General features: G+C 29.7%; 2 protein-coding genes across 5 annotated transcripts in view; one reads left to right on the top strand and one right to left on the bottom strand.

Moving 5' to 3' along the window:
- LOC143048536 (malonyl-CoA decarboxylase, mitochondrial-like) overlaps positions 1-15,190 on the bottom strand; it is a 26,660-nt gene extending 11,470 nt beyond the window's left edge. The window contains exons 1-4 of one of the 4 annotated variants that reach the window (XM_076222254.1): positions 14,978-15,088; positions 14,452-14,507; positions 11,635-11,793; positions 879-1,019 (exon numbers count right to left, since the gene is read on the bottom strand). In XM_076222254.1, coding sequence (XP_076078369.1) covers positions 879-1,019; positions 11,635-11,775 — 282 coding nt within the window. In that variant the 5' untranslated portion in view covers positions 11,776-11,793; positions 14,452-14,507; positions 14,978-15,088. The other 3 variants (XM_076222252.1, XM_076222256.1, XM_076222253.1) reach the window with 3 other exon arrangements.
- Positions 3,877-22,509, top strand: LOC143048537 (all trans-polyprenyl-diphosphate synthase PDSS2-like). Its single transcript, XM_076222257.1, has 6 exons — positions 3,877-3,897; positions 17,973-18,083; positions 19,528-19,726; positions 20,184-20,414; positions 21,239-21,388; positions 21,896-22,509. Exons 3-6 carry the CDS (start codon positions 19,556-19,558, stop codon positions 22,049-22,051), a joined length of 708 nt encoding a protein of 235 aa, XP_076078372.1. The 5' UTR covers positions 3,877-3,897; positions 17,973-18,083; positions 19,528-19,555; the 3' UTR covers positions 22,052-22,509.

Below are 22,509 nucleotides of genomic sequence, written 5' to 3'. Positions count from 1 at the left end.
AGAGTGTTTAAATTTTTGTGTGTGCCTGTGTTTCCAATAAAAATGCTACAAGACTTGAAACTCAATTGTCACGTATTTTTCACCGCATTTATAAATGATCTGTATGGAAAAACTTGGCGATTTTACTGCCAAATATTCTCCCCTTTACAGACCTTTGGTTCATGTCAGATATAAATCAGAATATATCAATGCTGGTCGAAGGCATCATTAACATAATCATCCTAATCTACGGACAACCAAAGGCCATCCCTACATAGGATACAAAGTCTGTTTACAAAATATTTTGTACACACGTTGATAATTTAGTATTGGACGAACTTTTTTTGAATGAACCCTGCTCTTCATGTATAAAGACACAGAGTAACGTTCGTTAAATCATGATTTCAAAGCTTTCAACATCGATTTCAAACAAATGCTTTGAAACTCCAAATGCAAGTATTCATTCATGTCAAACGCTCATGTGATACCAAACGGACTAGACCTTATACAGGAAAGATAAAACCTGAGAATTCCGGGAAAAAAGTTTTGAGCGGGAAATACAAATATAAGATTTTTGGTAGGAACAAAAAATAAAATAAAATAAAATCTTGCTGGGAAACACAAATAAAAGATTTTTAGGCGGAACGAATTTATAGGGTCGGTCGGTAAAGGGCAAACAAACAATATTTTAATTTAAGCCTAAGCTATACATAATTAATTTGTGTTGCCATATCACAATAAAACCACAATACATTTTATTTGTTTCATAATTTGAATTTACGTCTTCACAATATTGAGTTCACTTTGTCTAGATCCAAATGACTTCTATTCAGTCCTATGAAATACATGTAAACGTCACTTATTTTGGAATGTGTCTTATTAAAAAGAATTTGTCTTACCTCAGAAGCTATAACATTTTTAGCAGTTTCTAATACAATATCTTGATGTAAACCATACTGTCTGGCTAACATTGACAAAAACACCATTTTGTCCTTTGTCTCTAAGTTACTGTAAAACTGGCAAAAATCTCTACTTTTAACCTGAAAATCAAATAATAAATTCTTAGACAAATAACAATCATATATAGAAATAAATTTTGCATCTTAAAATATCGTCTTCTTTGATTGGGTTTATCAAATCTCAATTACTTCTTCTTGATGCAGTGTAAGACTACACAAAAGTATACCCTCAAAATGGCTTCAGGAATTCTAATGAGCAATTTTATTTTTATTTTAAGACCTACAAGTAGTTGTGAAACATTAGCTCATTGGTCTTTCTGATATTTTTTTGCCAATATGTGAGAGAAAAATGTGCATTATTCAAAATTGAAAAAATATTAACTTCCAATTACAGCTACATTGTTTCTGTTTGAAACTTTGACTATAAGCACAAAATTAGCAATTAGTATGTGTAAAAGTATCCTGTAAAGTTATAATATTTCTGAATTAAAAAAATGTCTGAGAAGTTGAAAGGAACTGATGACAATGTGAAAGTAAATCATTAATGCCCTGCTGAAAATCAAATTAAGAAGTTACAATCAATAAAACCCAGCCAAAAGAATCAACCATCAAGATTTATTTTTATTCTGAAAAAATCTGACCCTGCTTCATATATCTCATCACTACAGCATTACTGTAATAAAATTATTATGATTATATAAGAAAAAGTTTGTTTTATAAAATTTGGTAACATGCATATGTAAAGCATCAATAACATCTATTGATAATGATGAAAAAAGTCAGCCAAAAAATATAACATTTCCTGATTATAACAACCTTTTATTTTCAAGCAAACATGTGTAGCACAATCAGCTAATTGAAGAAAGGGGGAAAAACACCAATAAAATAAAGATTGCTAACTTTGTTTTGATTCAATTATTTTATTTTATATTTATGTCAGCCTTATTATATTCCCTCTTCTAGATAGTAATTTTAAGCCTCAATGCTGTATTAATTTTCATGTATTTATATCTAAAATTCATGTTAGTACAAATGTATATATATATCATTGTTTAAAAAACCTGGTTTTTCCGAAAAAGTATAAAAATATCACAGATACGTGGAAGTTTAAAAATAGGTGTACACGTTGTAATCGTATACAATCTTTGAAGGTTAAATAAAACAGTTCTCAGAATTAGTCAATAGATATATGTATTAGATGATTCACGTCTATTTAACAGAGTATCTTAATTCTCAGAACTGTATGCACAAAATATTGATTGCGTTGCTATGAAAGTGCAACAATTGTAAGGTGCACGACATTTCTTCTGTATCTTATTTTTATAAGATGTTTGATAAGAGAAATGTACTAAAGGACTTAAAATTTTAACAGGAGTTCAACTTGACAAAATTGTAAATTATAATGAAGAAAAAAATTACTAGCCTGTAACAAAAATGCAAAACAAAATAATAAATAAATATTCAAGTGATTAATAAAAATTAGGGTCATGGCAAGATATTTATAAGTATTACCAAAAAAAATATAAAAAAATAGTAGAGCCGACACTATTTTTGAGAAAACAAGATGAAAATAGCCAAAAATGAAAAAAAAAGTTTTTTTTTAAATTTAAACTTGATGCATGTTGGTTATTTAACACAAATAGCCATTAACCCCGCCACATTTTTGCGCCTGTCCCAAGTCAGGAGCCTCTGGCCTTTGTTAGTCTTGTAAAATTTTAAATTTAGTTTCTTGTGTACAATTTGGAGTTTAGTATGGCGTTCATTATCACTACTAGTATATATTTGTTTAGGGGCCAGCTGAAGGACGCCACCGGGTGCGGGAATTTTTAGCTACATTGAAGACCTGTTGGTGACCTTCTGCTGTTGTTTTTTTTTTTTCTATGGTCGGGTTGTTGTCTCTTTGGCACATTCCCCATTTCCATTCTCAATTTTATTAGAATTATATCAAATAACCAAATTAAAATTTTACGCATGGCAGGAGTAAAAAATAAATACATTCCACTCCCCCCCCCCTCCTAATTTCTGGATCATAAGTACTGACATAAGTATCTAAATATATGATCTGGCAGCCTGATCTGAGATTTAGATATTTGGGTATGTTTTACGGGGAACATATGTATTGGATATACTGTTCCCAGATTTAACTTTGCTTTAGCTACATTTAGAAAATAAGGAGGAACTTGAAATATAATATCAGAATCCTTGATAGAACTGATCTTCAACGGAAACATTACTGTTTTATCCCTAAAAGCTTAAGTCTAGTGTTACTTCTATGGTAATTTAAAACCTTTATAACATAGATTTCAAATACAACGGTTAAAACAGTTATGGTTATTTGACAAAATCATATTCAATTCTCAGAAGTGAGATAGAAGTTCGATGAATTTTATCTGATACCACAAAGGTCAGATAATTTTACAGCATGCTAAAGCAGATTTGTAGATTAAATGAAACAGCAAATGATGTATTTTATTGCTCAATAACTAAACTTGACTTGCAAAAATAAGTCAATTTACAGTTATGTGTTACTCTTTTTTTTAATTTTTATAATCATACACTTCCAGATTTATCTAAATAACAAAAATTGTAAATGTTTAAAATTTGCAGCTTTCCTAATTCTAAATAAAGCACTGACATCAAACTACTTTGTATCTCACGTAACATTAACAGTAAGCTGACTTTTTAACTCTTACCAGATGAAAGTAATTACAATGATGACTTTTTTTAAATCTAATTATAAATGAATAAATACTGATGCATCAAATGTTTGTGATTTTTCTTTATTTTAACTGAAATTGTGACAGGATAGGTTTTATAAAAGTTTTAAAAGTAACAGATCAGTACCACCAAGACCACAAATAGTATAGATAATTGACTTCTACTGAGGAACTATTTTCTGTCCATGACATGTAACAATTATCTATGGCTGATGGGAAGTCATCACTTCCAAGAACTTCAGGTAGGTTCAAATGAAAGATATGGATACGAAAATAATATCAATTACAATTCAATTATTTATACCTATCAATAAGTACACCTGTATAACTGTTTTTGTGCACAAAAAGCCTATAATTAGATCTTGACAATTGCTAAAAAATAAAAACCTCCTGTTCCGAGAACTATCGGTTACGTCTTCTTATGTAAACAAATATTACATCAAATTAAAACAATATAAGTATGTCAAGATCATTTTTATCAATCAACTTAAAGGTTTTAAATGTTACTTTAGAATGCACTTGTTACACTAAATTTCGAAGATTTTATCTTATTTTTGTTTGGGCTATCAAATTTTCAAAAAAAATTTACCTCTGAAATAATAAAATTCACGCTACATATTACTGAATTTTTCAGTCATAAATGATTTTTATCAAGAATTCTATTTACGATATTAATTGAAGTTTATTTATTTACATATGGCCAGTAAAACTTGATATATCTCAACTTGACCCAAGATACCCAGACAACATTTCATGGTCTTAGCATGTACCCCCTCTAATAATTCAAGTATTGGAAAACAGAAAGTAGCAGCTCTGATCTGACAGATTGGGAAAGTGGATACACATTACAACTGGTGACTCTTGAGCTACAGACCATTGCAAATATGGATGAGTTTCTGAAAAAGTGCTCTTATTATTTTTTATCAAAGTGTCAGGAGAAAGGAAGACTGTATTTGACAAATCTTAAAAGTGCTTACAGATAACACCTCATCAATGTTGAGTTTCTGACAATATTTGAAGTCATTCTGTTTCAATAGATTCCGAAAAAAATGTGATGAAAATTTTAAGTTCTTTCAACATTAAAAAAATCAAAATATTGGAAAACAGGAAGAATGTATCTAATAATTTCCATAAGTACAACCAATTGTTACAATTCATCACTGTTTTGAGCTCACCAAATATGAAGTCAACTTTGTTCCTAACCTTCCAGATTAAAACTGTCATGACTGTATAACTTTTATTTTTGATATCAGATTAAAATTAACAATAAATAAATATAAATTGTTTTCAGAGGCTAATAAGAAAAAAAATAGATTGCTGAAAAATTGAAAACCTACAGTATACATTTGTGGATGAACCCTTTAAAATCTATGATGATATAATTTACTAACAGATTTCACACTATGGAGCTTACATAAAATGTTTCGCGAAACCCAGTGTCTCACCTACTTTTGCTGTTAATCGCAGGCCAAACAAAAATGATGAAAAAAAATCAATAAAATTATTTCTCTTGATACTATGGTATCTTTTGATTGTAAGAAGCTTCTGTCCAAGTTTGGTAAAAATCCAGGATAGTTTATGAATCTTTAACTACAGTTTGTTTGTACATGATGTAATGTTAATTGGAAGAAAAACTAAGTCCATTTATAAGTAAAATACAGATACACAGGTAAAAAGTTTTAACAAAACTTTGTTCTAGATACTAGCTTTTGATCATAAACCATCTTTGGTACAAATCCAAAATATTATAAGAAAGTTATTGAAATTTCAAAAACTTTAACCACAGAGTGAATGTGTTGTTTCCTGGCAGAAAATCTAAGTCCATTTAAAAGTAAAAATCGGAAAAATTGGAATATTATTTTTACAAAATTTACTTCTGGATACTATCTTATGATCATAAACAAGCTTCTGTCCAAGTTTGGTACAAAACCTAGGAGAGTTTAAGAAAGTTATGAAAATAGAATTTTATTTTTACAAAATTTACTTCTGAAAATGTTCCTTTATCCAAGCATATCTTGGATGTGCAGGATGAAGGTCATTCTTAGAATATGAGCCGGAGGCTCGAAAGTAATAAATTAGCTTAACTTCTCTATGAGGGGTGAAGCTTACATGTAATATCTCTGTTTAAAGAAACAAACTATAACCACCAGACCATAGCTGGCCAGTGACCTTGACCCTAGTATATAAGCACCTGTTCCATAATAACTTGTCATAATTTAAAGCAAGTTTGTGTCGACCAAATATAAAACCCATTGGAAAAAGGGTGGGTCTGACTGATAATCCCTAGGGTGGGAATTAATTACTTTCGAGCCTCAGGCTCATATTCTAAGAATGACCTTCATCCTGCACATCCAAGATATGCTTGGATGAAGGAACATTCTTATTCATATTTCGCCTTCGGTCTCAAGTAATAAATTAGCTTGTTTAAAGTGTAGACACAAACTAAAAACAATTTTTATAAATGCCAACATTTAATAAAGCATAGAAATCACAAGATCATCCAGTAACTACAACTGAAGAAAAGTGTTTTAGTACTGATATTATTCACTTTCCCTTTTATAGAACTTATAAAAAGTTTTACCATATGTCCAGACTAAGCTGTTGCCATAATGTTTTTAATAGAACATCCTGAGGCTAAATGCACTTATGAAGAGGTTCCTCTAAATGAGTAAACCTTAAAACCTCGGCTAAAATTAGAACTCTCTCTCTAACTATCTAAACTTTACGAAAAGACTTAGATGAATTCTCTCACATATTTTGTACACAAAACATGATAAATCATTGTCTTAACAACACAAAGTTTTGGTTTATCAAAACCCTTGATCACCTCATTAGGTAGACTAACTAACAGATTTAGTATTTTTCAAAAACTCATGTATATGAAAAAATAAAGTGCCATGTCTCTGAATGAAAAACATAAAATGTAAATCTACAGCTGATAAAGATTGTACTTTGGCAGTTGAAGTCAAGGCAAATAAAGACGCAAGTATAAAAGACAGTCTTCAATGTAAAATCCTCTAATGAATATAAAGAACTTAAAAAGATAGCACTAAATTCATCTCCACAGTGAAAGAGTATCTAACTCTTCAATTGCAGATTCAGGCTTAAGCAACCTTTCACATATGCATGTAGTAAACAAACAAATTTAGTAACATCTACTTCTTAAAGGATCAAGTCTGTTTCAACATAAAACAAGTAAAATTCACATTAAACATGCTGAATATGAAAAGCTTGTGTTTTACAAAAAATTTCAATAATCAATAACATCCTTTTTAGATGGTGATAAGGAATTGGTTCTCTTTGAACACACCAAATAATGAAATTTCTCAAAAAATATTGATAATGCTTGATCATAGATGCATGATCTCCAAGATGAAGTGTAAATATATTTTACAAATGATTTTGAAATCTCCTGTTTATATTAAAGTGATTTCTGAATATAATACACACGTTTTTACCCTACCGCACAATCAACCCTTCAGGTGTTGGTTCACTTATATTTTTTACAATACACAGTTAAATCAAATCTCTTCATAATGGAAAGGCATTCTTCAGTATGTAACATTGTTACTAACTTTTATGTTTAGCAGAACTTTTAATTGTCAAATAAATTAAAATTGGTCTTAGCAAAGAAAACCAACTCTGAGCAGACCAAAAGGAATAATCAAAAGAGCCTTCTGAACTTTATCACTAATAATTTTCTTTATAATTACCCCCAACAATGAAAAAGATTGGAAAATATAAGGTCTTAAATCTGACCATGAAAAGTACAAACATCTCTGAAAGGAGCTTGTTGGTCAAAAGACAACGAATCAATTATCTACAGATTTGAAAATGAAAACGTGATAACAACAAAACAAATATATCTTCTTTCAATTGCCATCCTGTTGAATCTGTAAATTTTTTAGACATATGATTAGCATCAAAATTTTCTTACCAGGAATATAAAGAGCTGTGATAAAAATGTTCTTTCTTGAACACCAAGCCCAAATAATGAAATATTTGTAGTAAGCATGTTTTAAAAGTGACAAAGAGGTTATACCTCCTATTGCATAATAAATGCTACCCAAATTGTATTTTCTGATTGTATAACTCTCTGTGACTAAAAATTTCTCTCCAAAAGAAAAATATAGCCAACAATTCTAAGAAATCTATATGAAATGAGCGCAAAAAATATGTTCTTAAAGAAGCTCCATCTACCAACAGAAAAATTTTCTTCAAATTTGGATCCCAAATCCTTCTAATGAGGCATCTGGACCAATCCAAAAACTTATTTGGATGGGTCTAAAAATCAATTCTTAATTTCTGATTTAAATTGTTAAAAATTTCACCTATAGATTGATGATAATAAACACTGTAACAACTATACAGTGTTTCAACATTATTTCTCGCCATGTTTCTGCAACATTCCCACAGATACTGCATTAAAAGCATGTGCCACAAGACCAATATATGATGCAAATCATCTATAATACAGTTACACAATTCTATTTAAGAAGAATTTCCCAAGGGAGATAATTTTACCATTTCTCATCTGTCATAAAAAACTTAAATAGCTCAGTATCAATAATGAGACAAAGGAAAACAATGTGCTTCCAAGGAATGAGTACCAACTTCTCAAAATTTATTCCGAAGCACAGCTTATCAAGCATTTGCACCACTTCTTCTGTATTCACAATACAACCATCTAAATTCTGATCCATAATAAAAGAATCATCAATGTATAAACTATAGCATGTATATACTTCAAGTGACATTATTTCATAAAAATACATAGACAGGTTTTAAAACCTTAGTAAAAACTCTTGATGCAGAAGCCAATCCAAAACAAAGAACATAAATATCATATCAATGTCCTTTCCACATGAATCAGGAAATTATGATATAATCATAAATGATACTTAAATATGCATCTGTGAGATCTATAGATGTTAGCTCTCTCTCTCTATATATATAGATAACCATCCCTAAGAATTACATCTAAACAAAAGATAAATGGTCCTGCTCCAAATGCTGATTAGCCACAAGCTAAGTTTGTTTGAATTTTTCAAATAGGTATAACAGGCCTTGAAGACCCATCTTTCTTAGAAACTAAGAAAGTATAGGAAATAAACTGATTTTCCAATGATCGATCAACCTCTTAAATAGCTCCCTTAGCTATCAATTTTTGGACTTCTGAAATTATTTCATCCTTATGAAAGGTGAAATGTACTTTATTCAAATATGTGGTACATCACTAAAAATAATTTTATAACCATTTCTTATTAAATTTAATATCAATAGATCATTAGTAACATTTTCCAAATCATAATATTTAAGTTATCTACTGTATATAGCAACTGGTTGAGAAATGTGACCTCTTTGAGATTCTCTGTTCCCTTTTTGGAAACCTCTCCCTCTCAAAGAAGGGAATTGCCTACTAGTATACGCCCTGTTGACCAACAGAGCCTCCGCAGTTAAAAGACTGATATTGCCTTTCCCATAACAGCTGGGAGTAAAATAATTGCTAGACCTGGAACCTCTTCCAAGGAATCTAGAATTTGCTTTAGAATCTTTGTATAATCACCAAGTTTGCTTCATGCAATCATAACTAAAAACGTAATAAATCAACTATCACATCAGAATTACAAATAAGTTTTATCATCTAGATATTTCTGAGCATCTCCTATGAGTCTAAATAGAAACTCATGGTCAAACCAACAAATATAATTTTACAATAAAATCCTCAACAATAAGGGTGATGATCAACCCCTTAATAAAGTATCTCTGGGTTTCCTGCATCTTTGAAACCACATAGTGGGCCTGTCTAGGCAGTGCCATTTCAATCTTGTTATTTATCCTAGACACACTGAATTCTCACAGTTCTCAGGGTGATAGTATTACTCCTCTATGAACTTGATATTTTCCTGATTTGATATTTACTGACATGGTAGTATTATTAACAGTCACAGAAAGTCCAGAAGAAAACTTAGACACAGTTTTCTGCCTTTTTAAACAATTTTGGGATTTTCCCAGCAAAATCATGATTAAACTGTTCAACAAACAGGATGAGATAATGGACCATTAATCTCACTAAGAGAAGCCTTAAACATGTTAAAGGCTTCTGAAAACCTTAATGCAGGATCAAAAGACGTATCAAAATTCAGTTCCGGCTGGACTATCATCAGCCATGACACAAACTCCAAAAGGAGGTACATGAACAGTATCATTACAGTAGTTCAGATCAAAATTAGAACTAAATCTTCATTAAAGTAAGCCTCTAATGGCAAAATTCGAATAAAGCAGCAGGTTTCTCTACAAACTCTGCTTGAGTTGAAGGCAGAGAAACTGTCTCAAACCTCATGATTCATACATGTTCTTTACTACATTAATAATAATGAGTCAATGCATCAATATGTATTGTACATGCCTATCTTAAATCTCAACAGCACTATCTTGAGAAAATTTCACAAATGAAGGAGATTTTGAAGCTATACAAGTAGCACTAGATTTTAAAAACTTACTTTTGACTCGTTCTGTTGCTTTGTCAATTATTTCAAATTGCAATGCCATTATGATCTTTTATAAAACTACTAGGTTTTATAACTGTTTAAGAAGAGGATTTATTCAAAATACCTCTTGTTTTCCTATTAAATTTATCATCTTTAATTTCTAAAACAACTCAGAGGTGATGAAAATCATAGCCATCACCCTTGTAAGTGTAAACATAATTCTAAACATCTTGCAAAAGCAATACATTTGCATAATCAAATTCAGCCATTGTAATAAAATAATGTGTACCTGTGCAGGTAAAACATGTGTAAACTCTGAAGAGTACTCACGACCTTCAGGTGAATAGAAATACTTTTAAATATCTACCTGTTTAACAAACAGGAGTATGAATTAAGTAACAAATGTGCTGTACATCGTACTAAGGCAAATACTTAATGAATATATAAAATTGTCATACATCGTAGACAATAAAAATTTTAATTAATTTCCATCGACACTTGTCATACATCGTAGACAAGAAATTTTTAAATTCATTTCCATCAACACTTGTCATACATCGTAGACAATTGAGGAATTATTATTTCTAATTAACAAAATAACATTAGAACTTGTCGTACATCGTAGACAAGTTAAATGTAACTTTAGTAACTTTCCCCTAAATCTTAGATAAAAATAAAATAACTAAAAAGAATTCAAGTGAAGTGTTCACTTCACACCCTCTAGAAAAATAATGACAAGTTATTATGGAACAGGTGCTTATATACTAGGGCCAAGGTCACTGGCCAGCTATGGTCTGGTGGTTATAGTTTGTTTCTTTAAACAGAGATATTACATGTAAGCTTCACCCCTCATAGAGAAGTTAAGCTAATTTATTACTTGAGACCGAAGGCGAAATATGAATAAGAACTATCTTATTATCATAAGCAAGCTTCTGTCCAAGTTTGGAAGAAATCCAGTATAGTTTAAGAAAGTTATTAAAATTTCAAAAATTTTAACCACAAATGAATATTTGTGGACGCCGACAACACTGACTGAAGTCAAAGGCTCGACAAAAATAAGAAAATGTGACAAATCTCCACAAGAGACCATGACACAGAAATTCACAACTATAGGTTACTGTATGGCTTTCAACAATAATTAAAACCAATACCTCATAGGCAGCTATAATTAGCCACGAAATAACAAATGTGAAACATTTCAAAAGAGAAAACTTAAAATGCCTGATCTATGTACAAAATAATGAACAAAAAATAAATATGATTCACAGCAACAAACGACAATCACTGAATAACAGGCTCCTGATATTTGACAGGCACATATAGAATGTGGTGGGTTTAAATTAGTTTGAAGGAACGCCAACCCTTCCACAACCCTTGACAGTGGTGTAACAATTCAACAAAAGATTTAAGAACAAGCATCACAATAAATCAATATTCTCACAGCAAGATGTTCTCATCATCTCAATATACATTTGACAAAATACAAACCTCTGATGATAATATGCTGACATCACTTGATGAAAAGACAGATTCAAGAAAATCTGATGCTCTCTCAGTGAACAGTGTTCTCTTTTTCATATGAGTGTCTCCTCCATTCATTATTGCCATCTGACCTTTTGTTATCGTCATTAAAGCTCTTTTGTGAACCTTAAATAAAACAAATTCAATTGATTATTAATATTATTGCAAACTATCATGATTAAATTTATCATGAAAGTATTCAACTACATGTACAACCATTTTTATCTTCCTCAGTCACAAGGACATGAAGGATATAACTTTTAACTTTATTTGCAAATAACTGTTTTCTTTATGTCTTTAGCATTTGTCAACATGGTCAAGAGGCTGAGTCTTTTCCTTTTCCAGGAACAAAAAGGATAAGTAATATAAAGGATATAGATCATGTAGATACATGTACTGAGAATTTATCTAACAGCTTTGTTAATAGAATAAAGGTATTTTAGTCGATTTCATATAGATCCAAGACCCAAAACATGCAAAAGGGAATATTGCAAAAAGGCTATTTCTTTAACACTGGAAAATGGTTAATAACTTAAATTAAAATAATTTGAACAAGTCAACTACAGGTTTCATGTATATTTTTTTAATTTGCTTGAAAAAAGTTCTTAAAATTGGGAAAATCAGAAGAAATTCCTTCAAAGAGTTAAACTATTTCAATTTTTTAATAGACCTTTATCTTTATGGATTAAAGCTGTAGAACATGATTACTAAAATAGGTGATTTGTAAATTAAAATATATTTCTGATGTTTTCTTTAGTGTGAAATTTACCAGAGAATAAGTTTCATAAAACTAAGAATTATTTGAAAAAAATATTTGCGATCACATTTCCTGAAATTACAAAAACAATACTAGTAATTTATCTCACATTTTTGTTTATTGTTCAAATATGCAATCATAATAAAAAGTGCATGCACAAATTTCTAAATTAAGACAGTACTGTCTATTGTAAATTTTGCTGATAAAAAAATTAATATACTGGAAAAAATGGATTTCACATAGACTTCATATATTTATAAATGTTCTGGTCTTTACAATGCTTAATCATGTTAATACTATAAACAATGTAATCATTGATTTATTATAGAGTTGCATCCCTTTGAACATAATGAACTTATTCTATGTATACTGGACCAGGTGCACACATTGTACATTGTAATATCAGCAATAATGTAATGTGAAACTTACAATATTTTGATGAAAAATAAACATATTTGTGACACACAATTATTTATTTATTCAATTTTCATTTCAACAAATTCTAATAAAAGATAGTCAGGATTCTACTTCGTCAAAATTATCTCCCCATTACGCCAGTTAATTTTCACGTAGAAATAGACGCCATTGTAGGGATGACACGCTGCCAATTTTGCTCTTGAAAACCGATAAATTTATCCAGATAGCACCATTACGATCCTTATATGTCAGTTGTATTTTAAAAGACAAATATGTCTACTGGCTAATGAGCATCAGTTTATGATCTTGTCTGCATTGATTCAACTGAAAACTATTGTCTAATCGGTTGTCAGGTGGAATTTTTGAAAATTCATAAACATTTAAAAAAATTCTAATGAAATATTACGTGGAAGGGCAGGCTAGATTTTTTTAGTCGTTAAAGAACATAAACATGATAAACCTTAGTTATAACACACAAAAAATTATTATTTTTCGAAGATATGCATTTTCATCATCCAACTTGAAAGACTGTCATCGTCAAGTACTTTTAGTAAAAAAATAGCTATTCGAACACACCTACTCTGTTTTTATGATTCATTAGATAGGTACATGTATTTCACTTGACCCATATATTACATCTTTTAGTACTGTGATTGTTTTATGTTATAAAGTCAACCTGTCGCTTTAATATATAAAAATGATAGAATCTGAAGCGAGATTATATATCAAATATTCTTGCTTTGTACATTTTCAAGACAAAATATTAAACTCAAACACACCCTGACATAAAAAGGTGCACTCGATTTTCTCTTTTCGATACAATTGTAACCCATTTTTTTAGATTTTTTTCTTGAGTCACATAATGATTATGGAAGGGCAGACACGAAAATTACTGAACTAAGAGATTAATATGTTCTCCGTCCGTGGTATTTTTTTCCAAAAAATCGGTGGTTATGCATTTTCTACATCCAACTTGATAGATACCCATGTCGTCGACTTGATATCTAATTGTTTGGCTTAACTATGTAATAGATAAATTGAAACCTTATGCAAATGGTGTTTTTAAGATTGAACACTTCATAATTGAGAAGAAAATTATCATTTTATTTCTATCTATTAACTTTTAAATTTTTTGTTACTATAGTAAACATTACAGTAAGCATTTATCACCTTCTCTAACAAAGAGCTTTGATTCTTTTGTTCTATTTCAACTGAGTTTCGGACTGATAAGGTTACGATTCTATTGATAAATCAATTCAGTTTGTTATCTTTACTCATAGAATGACTAAAAGTGTAATTAACAATTAAATCAAATAAATGTAGCCTAGAACAAAATAAACAATATTTATTAACTTACATGTATATATGTACCATGTGTTAACTTACAACTTGTACAATGTAATTAGTTAAAAAAAATCATTTCTAAAGTAACATGCACAAACAAAGTACATGACATGCATGATGTCTTATTAAATCAAACAGGTTATTAATGTTCGTAGTTTACCAATCAAAAGAACTTTTGAATAGTTTAAACACATGCACATTTATTTTTATATCCAACATGTCCAATGCATGCAGAAATAAAAAAAATTATGAAGCAATTTTCTTACTCTAGTTATTCACATTTCTTCCAAAACATGCTAAACAGCTAACAGAGATGAAATTGCTGAGACAGAAAATAAACAAAAAGTTATATAATTAAAGATAAATATGATGCAAATGATAATTATTTAAGTAAGCATTGAGAAATGTTAACTTTTTTTCATGAATAAGAAAAGTAAAAAAAGACTTACTGTCTTAGTACAATATTTACAAAGTTTGAAAAATCCGCCAACATTAAGCAGTTTGGGGTCATATAATTTTATCCCTCAACGGTTCTATTTTATATGCTAATAATATAGAGCATATTTTCAAAAAGTCAGTGGTAAGATGGTTCTCAGAATTTGATTTTACTGACCTACTATTTAAATTTAAACATGCAATGCATTTTCCGAGAAGCCAGGAAGGAAAATGAAATATAAAATTCCAAGAACGTGACCTTTAACTTTCGACATGTGCTCGGCTAAGGAATTATTTAAGTATAAAGACATATGTTTTATCAAAATGAAATTTGTTTGGAAGAAATAAAACACTAACACATTTAGATGTTGGTTTGCATGGCCTGGCATTTGTTAAAATGGATAGGAAACATCGACGGTACATTTCGTCTGTTTGTTTACAGTTTCGCTTCAGCTGTTCAGCGACACCTTCCGTATCCCTTAGAACCTCGAGAAAAATGTATCTCTAGTCGCTACACTTGTTTATTTATTATCAATAATCAAACATGAAATATACGTCTTCTGTATTATATTCGATAATGATAAATCCCCACGCTAAAAAGAAAGAGAATTAAAGGTGTATCACATTCAAAATGGGTTTAAGCGGCCTCTAGTTTATCTCTTTACCAAAATCTTTTTCAAAATATGTAAACTATTTTACATTTTTCACAAATTGTAATATCAAAATTAAAATATTCACATTTCATGGAACGAAAAAGGAAGTGTATATATTTGATATAATCAGAAAAAGTCATTAAATGAATTCATTCCAATGTTTTGGAATCATTGTATACGTTGGAAGTTGGAAGTATTTCATTTTCGACCGTTGCTAAATTTTCTATTGTAGAGTTTCGTTAGACCCGAACACAGATTCTGTGACGTACAACACAACCAGTGTTAGATATCATGGATATTGCCCTTGTAAAAATGCACATTATTTTTGAATTATAAATTTTTATCGTGTTTTGAAAAAAAAATATAAAAAAAGAACATCATGCATTTATCAAGAATATTCAGATCATTATCTTTTATGAAGGATCCTATTTTTTTGCTGAAGAGTCATCATATTGCATCACATTCTAAAAGTTTTCCCAAGAAATGTTTTGGAATTTGGAGTTCAAAAAAAGTAACAGAATGGAACAAAGCAGTTTCAGATGCAGAGAAACTTGTTGGCTATCCAACTTCATTAATGGGGCTCAGATGTTTTTTGAGTGATGAAATATCAAATGTTGCTATTCAAATGAGGAAACTTGTTGGTTCTAAACATCCTCTACTTCAGACAGCTAGGTAAATCTATATACCAATTTCAAGTTGTTTTATGAATGATTTACATCTCAATAGGTGTAAGCAAGGTAAATGAACTATCAGTTCTCACTGTCGCATAATAAATGTTGTGATAATTTGCTAAGAAACTCCAAAGTTGTCTAATATGAAGCAGGCATAACCTGTGAATGTGGACGAAGTCTGTATGATTTTTTTTATAAATCAAACATGTTGAAAAGAGAAACGGAAATACCGTAACGTTTCCGATTTTGTTTCTGTTGTTAGGGATTTAGTTGTGACGCTATGACGTCATATTCAATGTAAACAAAGAACGTAACGTTTACGATTTTGGTTGTGACGTTATTTAAGTTATGACGTCATATTTAATGTAAACAAAGAAACGCTGTTATCAGGTAACGTTTTTTTCATATCAAACAATATTTAAAAATGATTGGGTGTTGAATTCCTTCCTATAATTGTTGATATGTTGATAAATATACATTTTATTCAAAATCTCATGCAAACAAGACTGGAACAGGAAGTGGAACAGGAACAGATCTGAAAAAAAAGTTAACGATTTTGAGTTCATTAGTAGAATAAAAAATTTGGGAAATTTTTCCCGATTTTTTTTTTTTTTTTATTGATTTTTTTTACCACTTCGTCCCCATATTAATTAATTAAAATTGTATGTCCATGTATATACTTTTAAGAACTGTTTCTTATTTCTAATGCATCTCTTATAAATTTGTATAAATGATTACATTAATTACATAACAAAATGATAGATTTAACAATACCTATTACCATGATTACAAAATAATATTTTTTTTAATATACATCATGTACATTTGTCATGTTTGTAAATATTATCATAATATTTTTTTTATATAGATACATTTGTAAATATTATCATAATATTATGATTGAAAGATTATGAATAGATAAACAATATATGTCTTTTTTATATTTAAGATATGTATTTATAAATTAAACATTTCTTTAAACATGTTTATAATATTACATATATATTGGTGTAGTGACATTTATATAAACAGTTACATCCGCTGATAATTGATACTGTGACAGTTTCCTGGAATGTCTCCATTTAACATTTAACAATATTTGATAAATTAAAATACATGTACATGTATCTATTCCTTTAAAATCTGACAACAAAATAAATTGAAAAGGTGTTGTGATCTATAGGAATTTCTGAAAATAATAATAAACATGATAAAAAGGAAATATTTAGTTAAAACATGCATGTTAAATATTTAAGGTAAACATGGTATTAAACATTCATGACATTACATTGTGCATGCACCTTATATGATTTTTATAGATTTTAAATTAAAACTGAAAAAGGGTTAATGGAAATAATAACCCTGATAGCCTGTATTAAACATGACATCATGCATTGTCATGTGCATGCATGTAATTACTTAGAATGAAAATATTGATTTGAAACAATTAAAACTCTTGAATTAAATCTGAATTTGAAAAAATATGTAGGAAGATGTTTGAAAAAGCTTTTCCCTAAATCATGTAAATTACTAAAACATTGACTGTACTTTGACCTATAATGATTTAGGGACGACATCAAAAGTTCAATGTAGGATAAAAAACTTAATTCACATAGTTTTTTCATTGACCCCCCCACCCCCCCTCTTAACTTAATTTGGGAAAAATTGATTTACCAATAGGGATATATGTAAAAATCGATTTTAGATATACAAAACTTGCAGAATTTTAACCCCCCCACCCCCAAACTATTTGATTTAAGTTTTTTATCCTACATCGATCTTTTGATGTCGTCCCTTACTTTTACAAGTTATGACTTTGATGAAGAGTTTTCTCAGTGGTACACACAGGCACTTGTCTCAGAAAAATTTTTCCTATATACCTTATTATGATAAGGTATATAGGAAATTTTGTTCTGAGACAACTGCTTGTGGTGGTACATCTTCTTATATATCATGTATATTATGTACATTTTTTTGTGTAAAGGGCATTGGAAAAATCCATTAATTCATAAATGTTGTGTATTATAGAGGTCTGATTTACAATGATTCCCACACATTGCAGACAAGAGGATTAATTGTTTTACTTGTATGTAAAGCTGCAGGACAGCCGTCGGGTTCTGATCAGGACATAGATAACAGGTAATAAGTTGTTAGGCAGCACTAACTTCGAGGTAAATGTACATTGCCATTTCAACATTTCAGAGATATGATGTAAAGTCACCCTGGTAATCAGATATCTATTTAACTGGTCTACCATACAGGCTTATAATACTCTCAGGGTTCTCACTAAAGCAAGTTCATGAGTCATATAATTTTGCTTATCACAAAAATATGTCTGGACTCATTTTTATCAAAACTAGTGAGTCCAAAGATGCATCAAGATTGTAAACTGTTGTATCAAATTAGTCATGGCAATAGTATGAAAACAATCAAAACTTGGTGTCCTTTGTCTATTTGGTCATGGGACTGAAAAATATACTACAATACATAGCAATAAAGTTTCATCTTTTCACTGTTGGACTCACTTTGTCCATAAAAGGTCAAAATGAATTAGTGAGAACCCCGTGCTGTGCTCCATAGTAAACACAACATTCATGTGGCAAGATAACCAGATATTAACCCTATTCTAGTAGCATACTCTGAAAGGGATTGATGATTTGGCCCAAACCATGATAACACACCTAATTAGTATTGGTTGATTTCAGATAGATCATTGCTATAACATGTATTTTGGATACAGTTATATTTCCTTTAAATCATTTAAGTTGAAAGCAGTATACATGTACCGGGTACATTGTTTGTCAATCTATGAAACCATGTCCCTTCAGTTATGATTTTGATATATTGAATTGTTTCATTTCTGATTAGAAGTATTTTAAAAGATTTTTCTAAAGTTAAACCTCTCCTTTGATTTTTGGTTTGCTGTTTTGTGATATCAATTCATTTTAGGCTTAACCATTGTCTACAGAAATGGATGTTCTTTACCCACTATCACGCACACAAGTGCCTTTATGGAATCTTTTTTATGGTTTTAATATCAAGTTTATAAATAGATGTTTATGCAGACATTAATGCAATGGGTTAATTATTGTTTGCTTTACTTCCTGTGCAATGTTTTTAATGCATATATATTCAGGATAAAGTAGCAATAGATTGGTCATTGATTTTTAGAATGCTGTTACATTAACATCATTGCATTACATGTTCAGGAAGAATATAAAATTTGCATTCATGACCATCATGACATACAAACCAATGTTGAGTCATCTTAATTTATTTAGACTTGGTGTCAGTAAAATGTGTTTATTTTACAGATTATTACATTTATGAAGTTCATTAAATTTATGTGAGTCCTTTGCTATATATGTTATGCTGTTGAACTAGCATCCATGCTTTTATTTCCTGGCAGATTATGAGGCAGTTATGATTCAGTGTCGTATATAACTGTATATATTTTATTTCCGATGTTAATTAAGTTTACAGCCATGACGCCTGGGGTTTGTAAGTGATGAATTACTTAAATTTATGACAGCACCTTCCTTTAAATATTTGATATGTTTAATAAACTGTATATTTATAATAGTCAAAGAGCATTAGCTGAGATAACAGAGATGATATACACAGCTTGTCTGATACACAAAGGTGTGGTCAATATGTCAGATTTTGATAGGGTTGATGAGGTGTTAGAGGGGATGTCATCTGGAAATAAAATGGCCACATTGACAGGAGATTTCCTTCTAGCTAATGCTTGTACAGAATTGGCCAGATTAGAAAATACTCAGGTACTTATTTCATGTATTGTTTATACGCTATCCAATTTTTCAGAGTCTTTTTATATAGAATAGAATAGAATATCTTTTATTTCCATAAGAGGTACCCTCAAGGGGCATAGTGCATATACATATATGACAATATAAAGTTACAATTTACAAATACAATAAAGAAGAACAACAAAACAGTATGCTAAAGTTAGACATTATAAATATTGCTAACAGTATATATATATATATATTTGTGAAATATAACAACTTTGAAGTAAAACAATGAAACTTACACAGAAGCTTCTTGAAAAAGCTGGTAGTATTTTTTTCTCAGTGTTTGACTGATAAATTGACTTATGTACTAATTAGTCAACATTACACATTTACTGTAACAGCAGAAATAGCAGGCAAGAATTATTATCATTTTTTTATAGCCTGTCTCTAGTTTGATCCTTAATCCAAACTTCTTATCTTTTAGGTAGTAGAAAATATTTCATGTGCAATTGGTAATTCAATGGAGGCTGAGTTTACCAAGATAAAGAATTACAAAACAGATCTAACATTTGATGATTGGTTAGACCAGACATACCTTACATCAGGGAGTTTACTGGCACATAGTTGTCAGTCAGCTTTGTTGTTAGTTGGCCACAACGAATCTTACCAAACTGCAGCTTTTAATTTGGGTAAAAATTTGGCAATAACTCGACAGGTAAATACAGGATAATTTTTTGGTTGAAATTACAAATGGTATTTAACAAGAAAATTAAAATATCACATATTTGTATACAACTATAACTTGAAGAAGTTTTAGTTAAATTATAAGAAACTTTAACAGACCAAATAATTTGAGATTTTTTTATTACTTTATGTACATGTATCTTTATTTTAAATAATTAGCCTATGCTTCTTTCAGAGCATAATATTCAATATCCATGCAAGCCTATCTTTTTTTGGTATCACAGAGAATTAAAAAATAAATAAAAAAAGGTAGTTTTCATTATATACATGTATCAGTTTATTTTAAGCTATTTTCGCATGAATTATCTCCCTTACCATTTAAAGTATCCAATGACCGTATATTACCTTGTTTATGACTTTGACAATGCATTACCGTAGAGTTTTTTTTATAACGTCAATAAAACATACAGGTTTACAGAAATTTTACGTTGTCCGCTCCAAATTAGAAAATGATGCTTTTTACCCAAAATGCTTCATTTAAAACAGTTATAAGAGCTGCAGTATATAAAGAATAACCATACATTGTCTCGAAATATCAATGTTATTTGTACTCGTCTCAAAACAGGTTAATTGTTTTTTATACAATTTTCATAGATGTATATGAAAATTTTCTTTGTTACAGAATTTCTGATAACTAAAAAAATAAAAATAAAAGCAAAACCAGATACGAATAAAAATCCCTGTAATGATTAACAACTGATTTTCATAAAGACAATGATAGATATCCAATGTACAAGTTGTAAAACAATGTTTTCTTGTTTCTTTATATTGAAGATGTAATGTGTTTTGTTTCAGTTATATGAGGATATCAACAGGTTCACACAGCCAGACACAGATGATATATCTCCTAATATTCTCTCCACAGCACCAGGGGTCCTGTACTTAGGAAAAAGATCTTTAAACTACACACAAGAATTACTAGAAGATCCTAACGAACAAAAAAAGGTAATAAAAAATCAAAAGATAACATTGATAAGTCAAACTTCTAACAAAATGCCATTGTGCAACAACATGAACAAATAGCAACTAAAAAGAACTTTGCCAGTTTATATTAAAATTTTAGATGGCACTTAAAGTAAGCATCAGATATTTAATTTTACTTAGTATAGATTTGGTTTTTAAAGAAGAAAATGGAATGATGGTGGTATGTTTTGCAGTATCTACTTAATAAAGAAAGTAATACAAATTATCTACCTGTTTATAGTATGCCAAAAAAAGCCATTAGTTTCATTTATTAAGTAAAGAGTGTTTTAATGTTAGATCCTCCCGTCATAATTCTTATACCATGACTTGACTGCTTATATTCTGGTTCTTTTAGACATCAGCATAAACACAACTCACATACTAAAATCATGTTATTTTATTTTTGAAGGTTGTAAAATGATAAAACAAAAATATACTCATAAAAAAGATTCAAAGAAGTAGTAAACAAATATGATGTATCTTTTTCAGATTTTAAAGAAAATAAAAGACAGTGGGGAGTTACAACAATGTAAAGACCTATGTAAACAGTATGGTGTAAAAGCTAGACAATCGTTACATGTATTTGAACAGTCTGTACCTAGAGATGCTCTGTTTAGAATTATAAATGCCACAACTGTATCATGACGAAGAATATAAATATTTATTTAATATAGTTTCTGGTTGAATAGACCTATTGTCCAGTAGTTGGTTTAGACATTTTTAGATATCTTTCTCAGACAGCTAAATAAAGCAGATTTTTCTGTTGATCTAATGGTTCTAATTTATCATGGCTACCACACTACGAACAAGAGTGATAATAGACTTATGTACAATTTTCTACTTGTATTTATCACTTGTATCTTGCCATTTGATAATGGATGAACAGCAAGATAAATTGCCATATTTTTGCTAGTATGATGCAGATCACATGTCTAATTAGTTCTGATATCATCATCCATGCGAATACTGGCAAAATTTTTTAATTGGTATTATATATACAGAACACTTTTCTTATTTTCTGATTATTTGATAAAAAGCAATATAGAAGAAACTTGTACTACATTTTTTTTTACCAGATATGAAAAATAAAAAGCCTTTGTATA

This window comes from Mytilus galloprovincialis, chromosome 10 (assembly GCF_965363235.1).
Source record: "Mytilus galloprovincialis chromosome 10, xbMytGall1.hap1.1, whole genome shotgun sequence".
Taxonomy (NCBI): domain Eukaryota; kingdom Metazoa; phylum Mollusca; class Bivalvia; order Mytilida; family Mytilidae; genus Mytilus; species Mytilus galloprovincialis.
This window is presented reverse-complemented; position numbering and strand designations above follow the sequence as displayed.

Excerpts from the sequence above, each read along its gene's own strand:
- LOC143048537 (XM_076222257.1), top strand. The coding sequence starts at position 19,556 with ATGATATACACAGCTTGTCTGATACACAAAGGTGTGGTCAATATGTCA. Across the intron at positions 19,727-20,183 it reads CCAGATTAGAAAATACTCAG|GTAGTAGAAAATATTTCATG; the intron begins GTACTTATTTCA and ends CTTATCTTTTAG. Across the intron at positions 21,389-21,895 it reads ATCCTAACGAACAAAAAAAG|ATTTTAAAGAAAATAAAAGA; the intron begins GTAATAAAAAAT and ends TATCTTTTTCAG.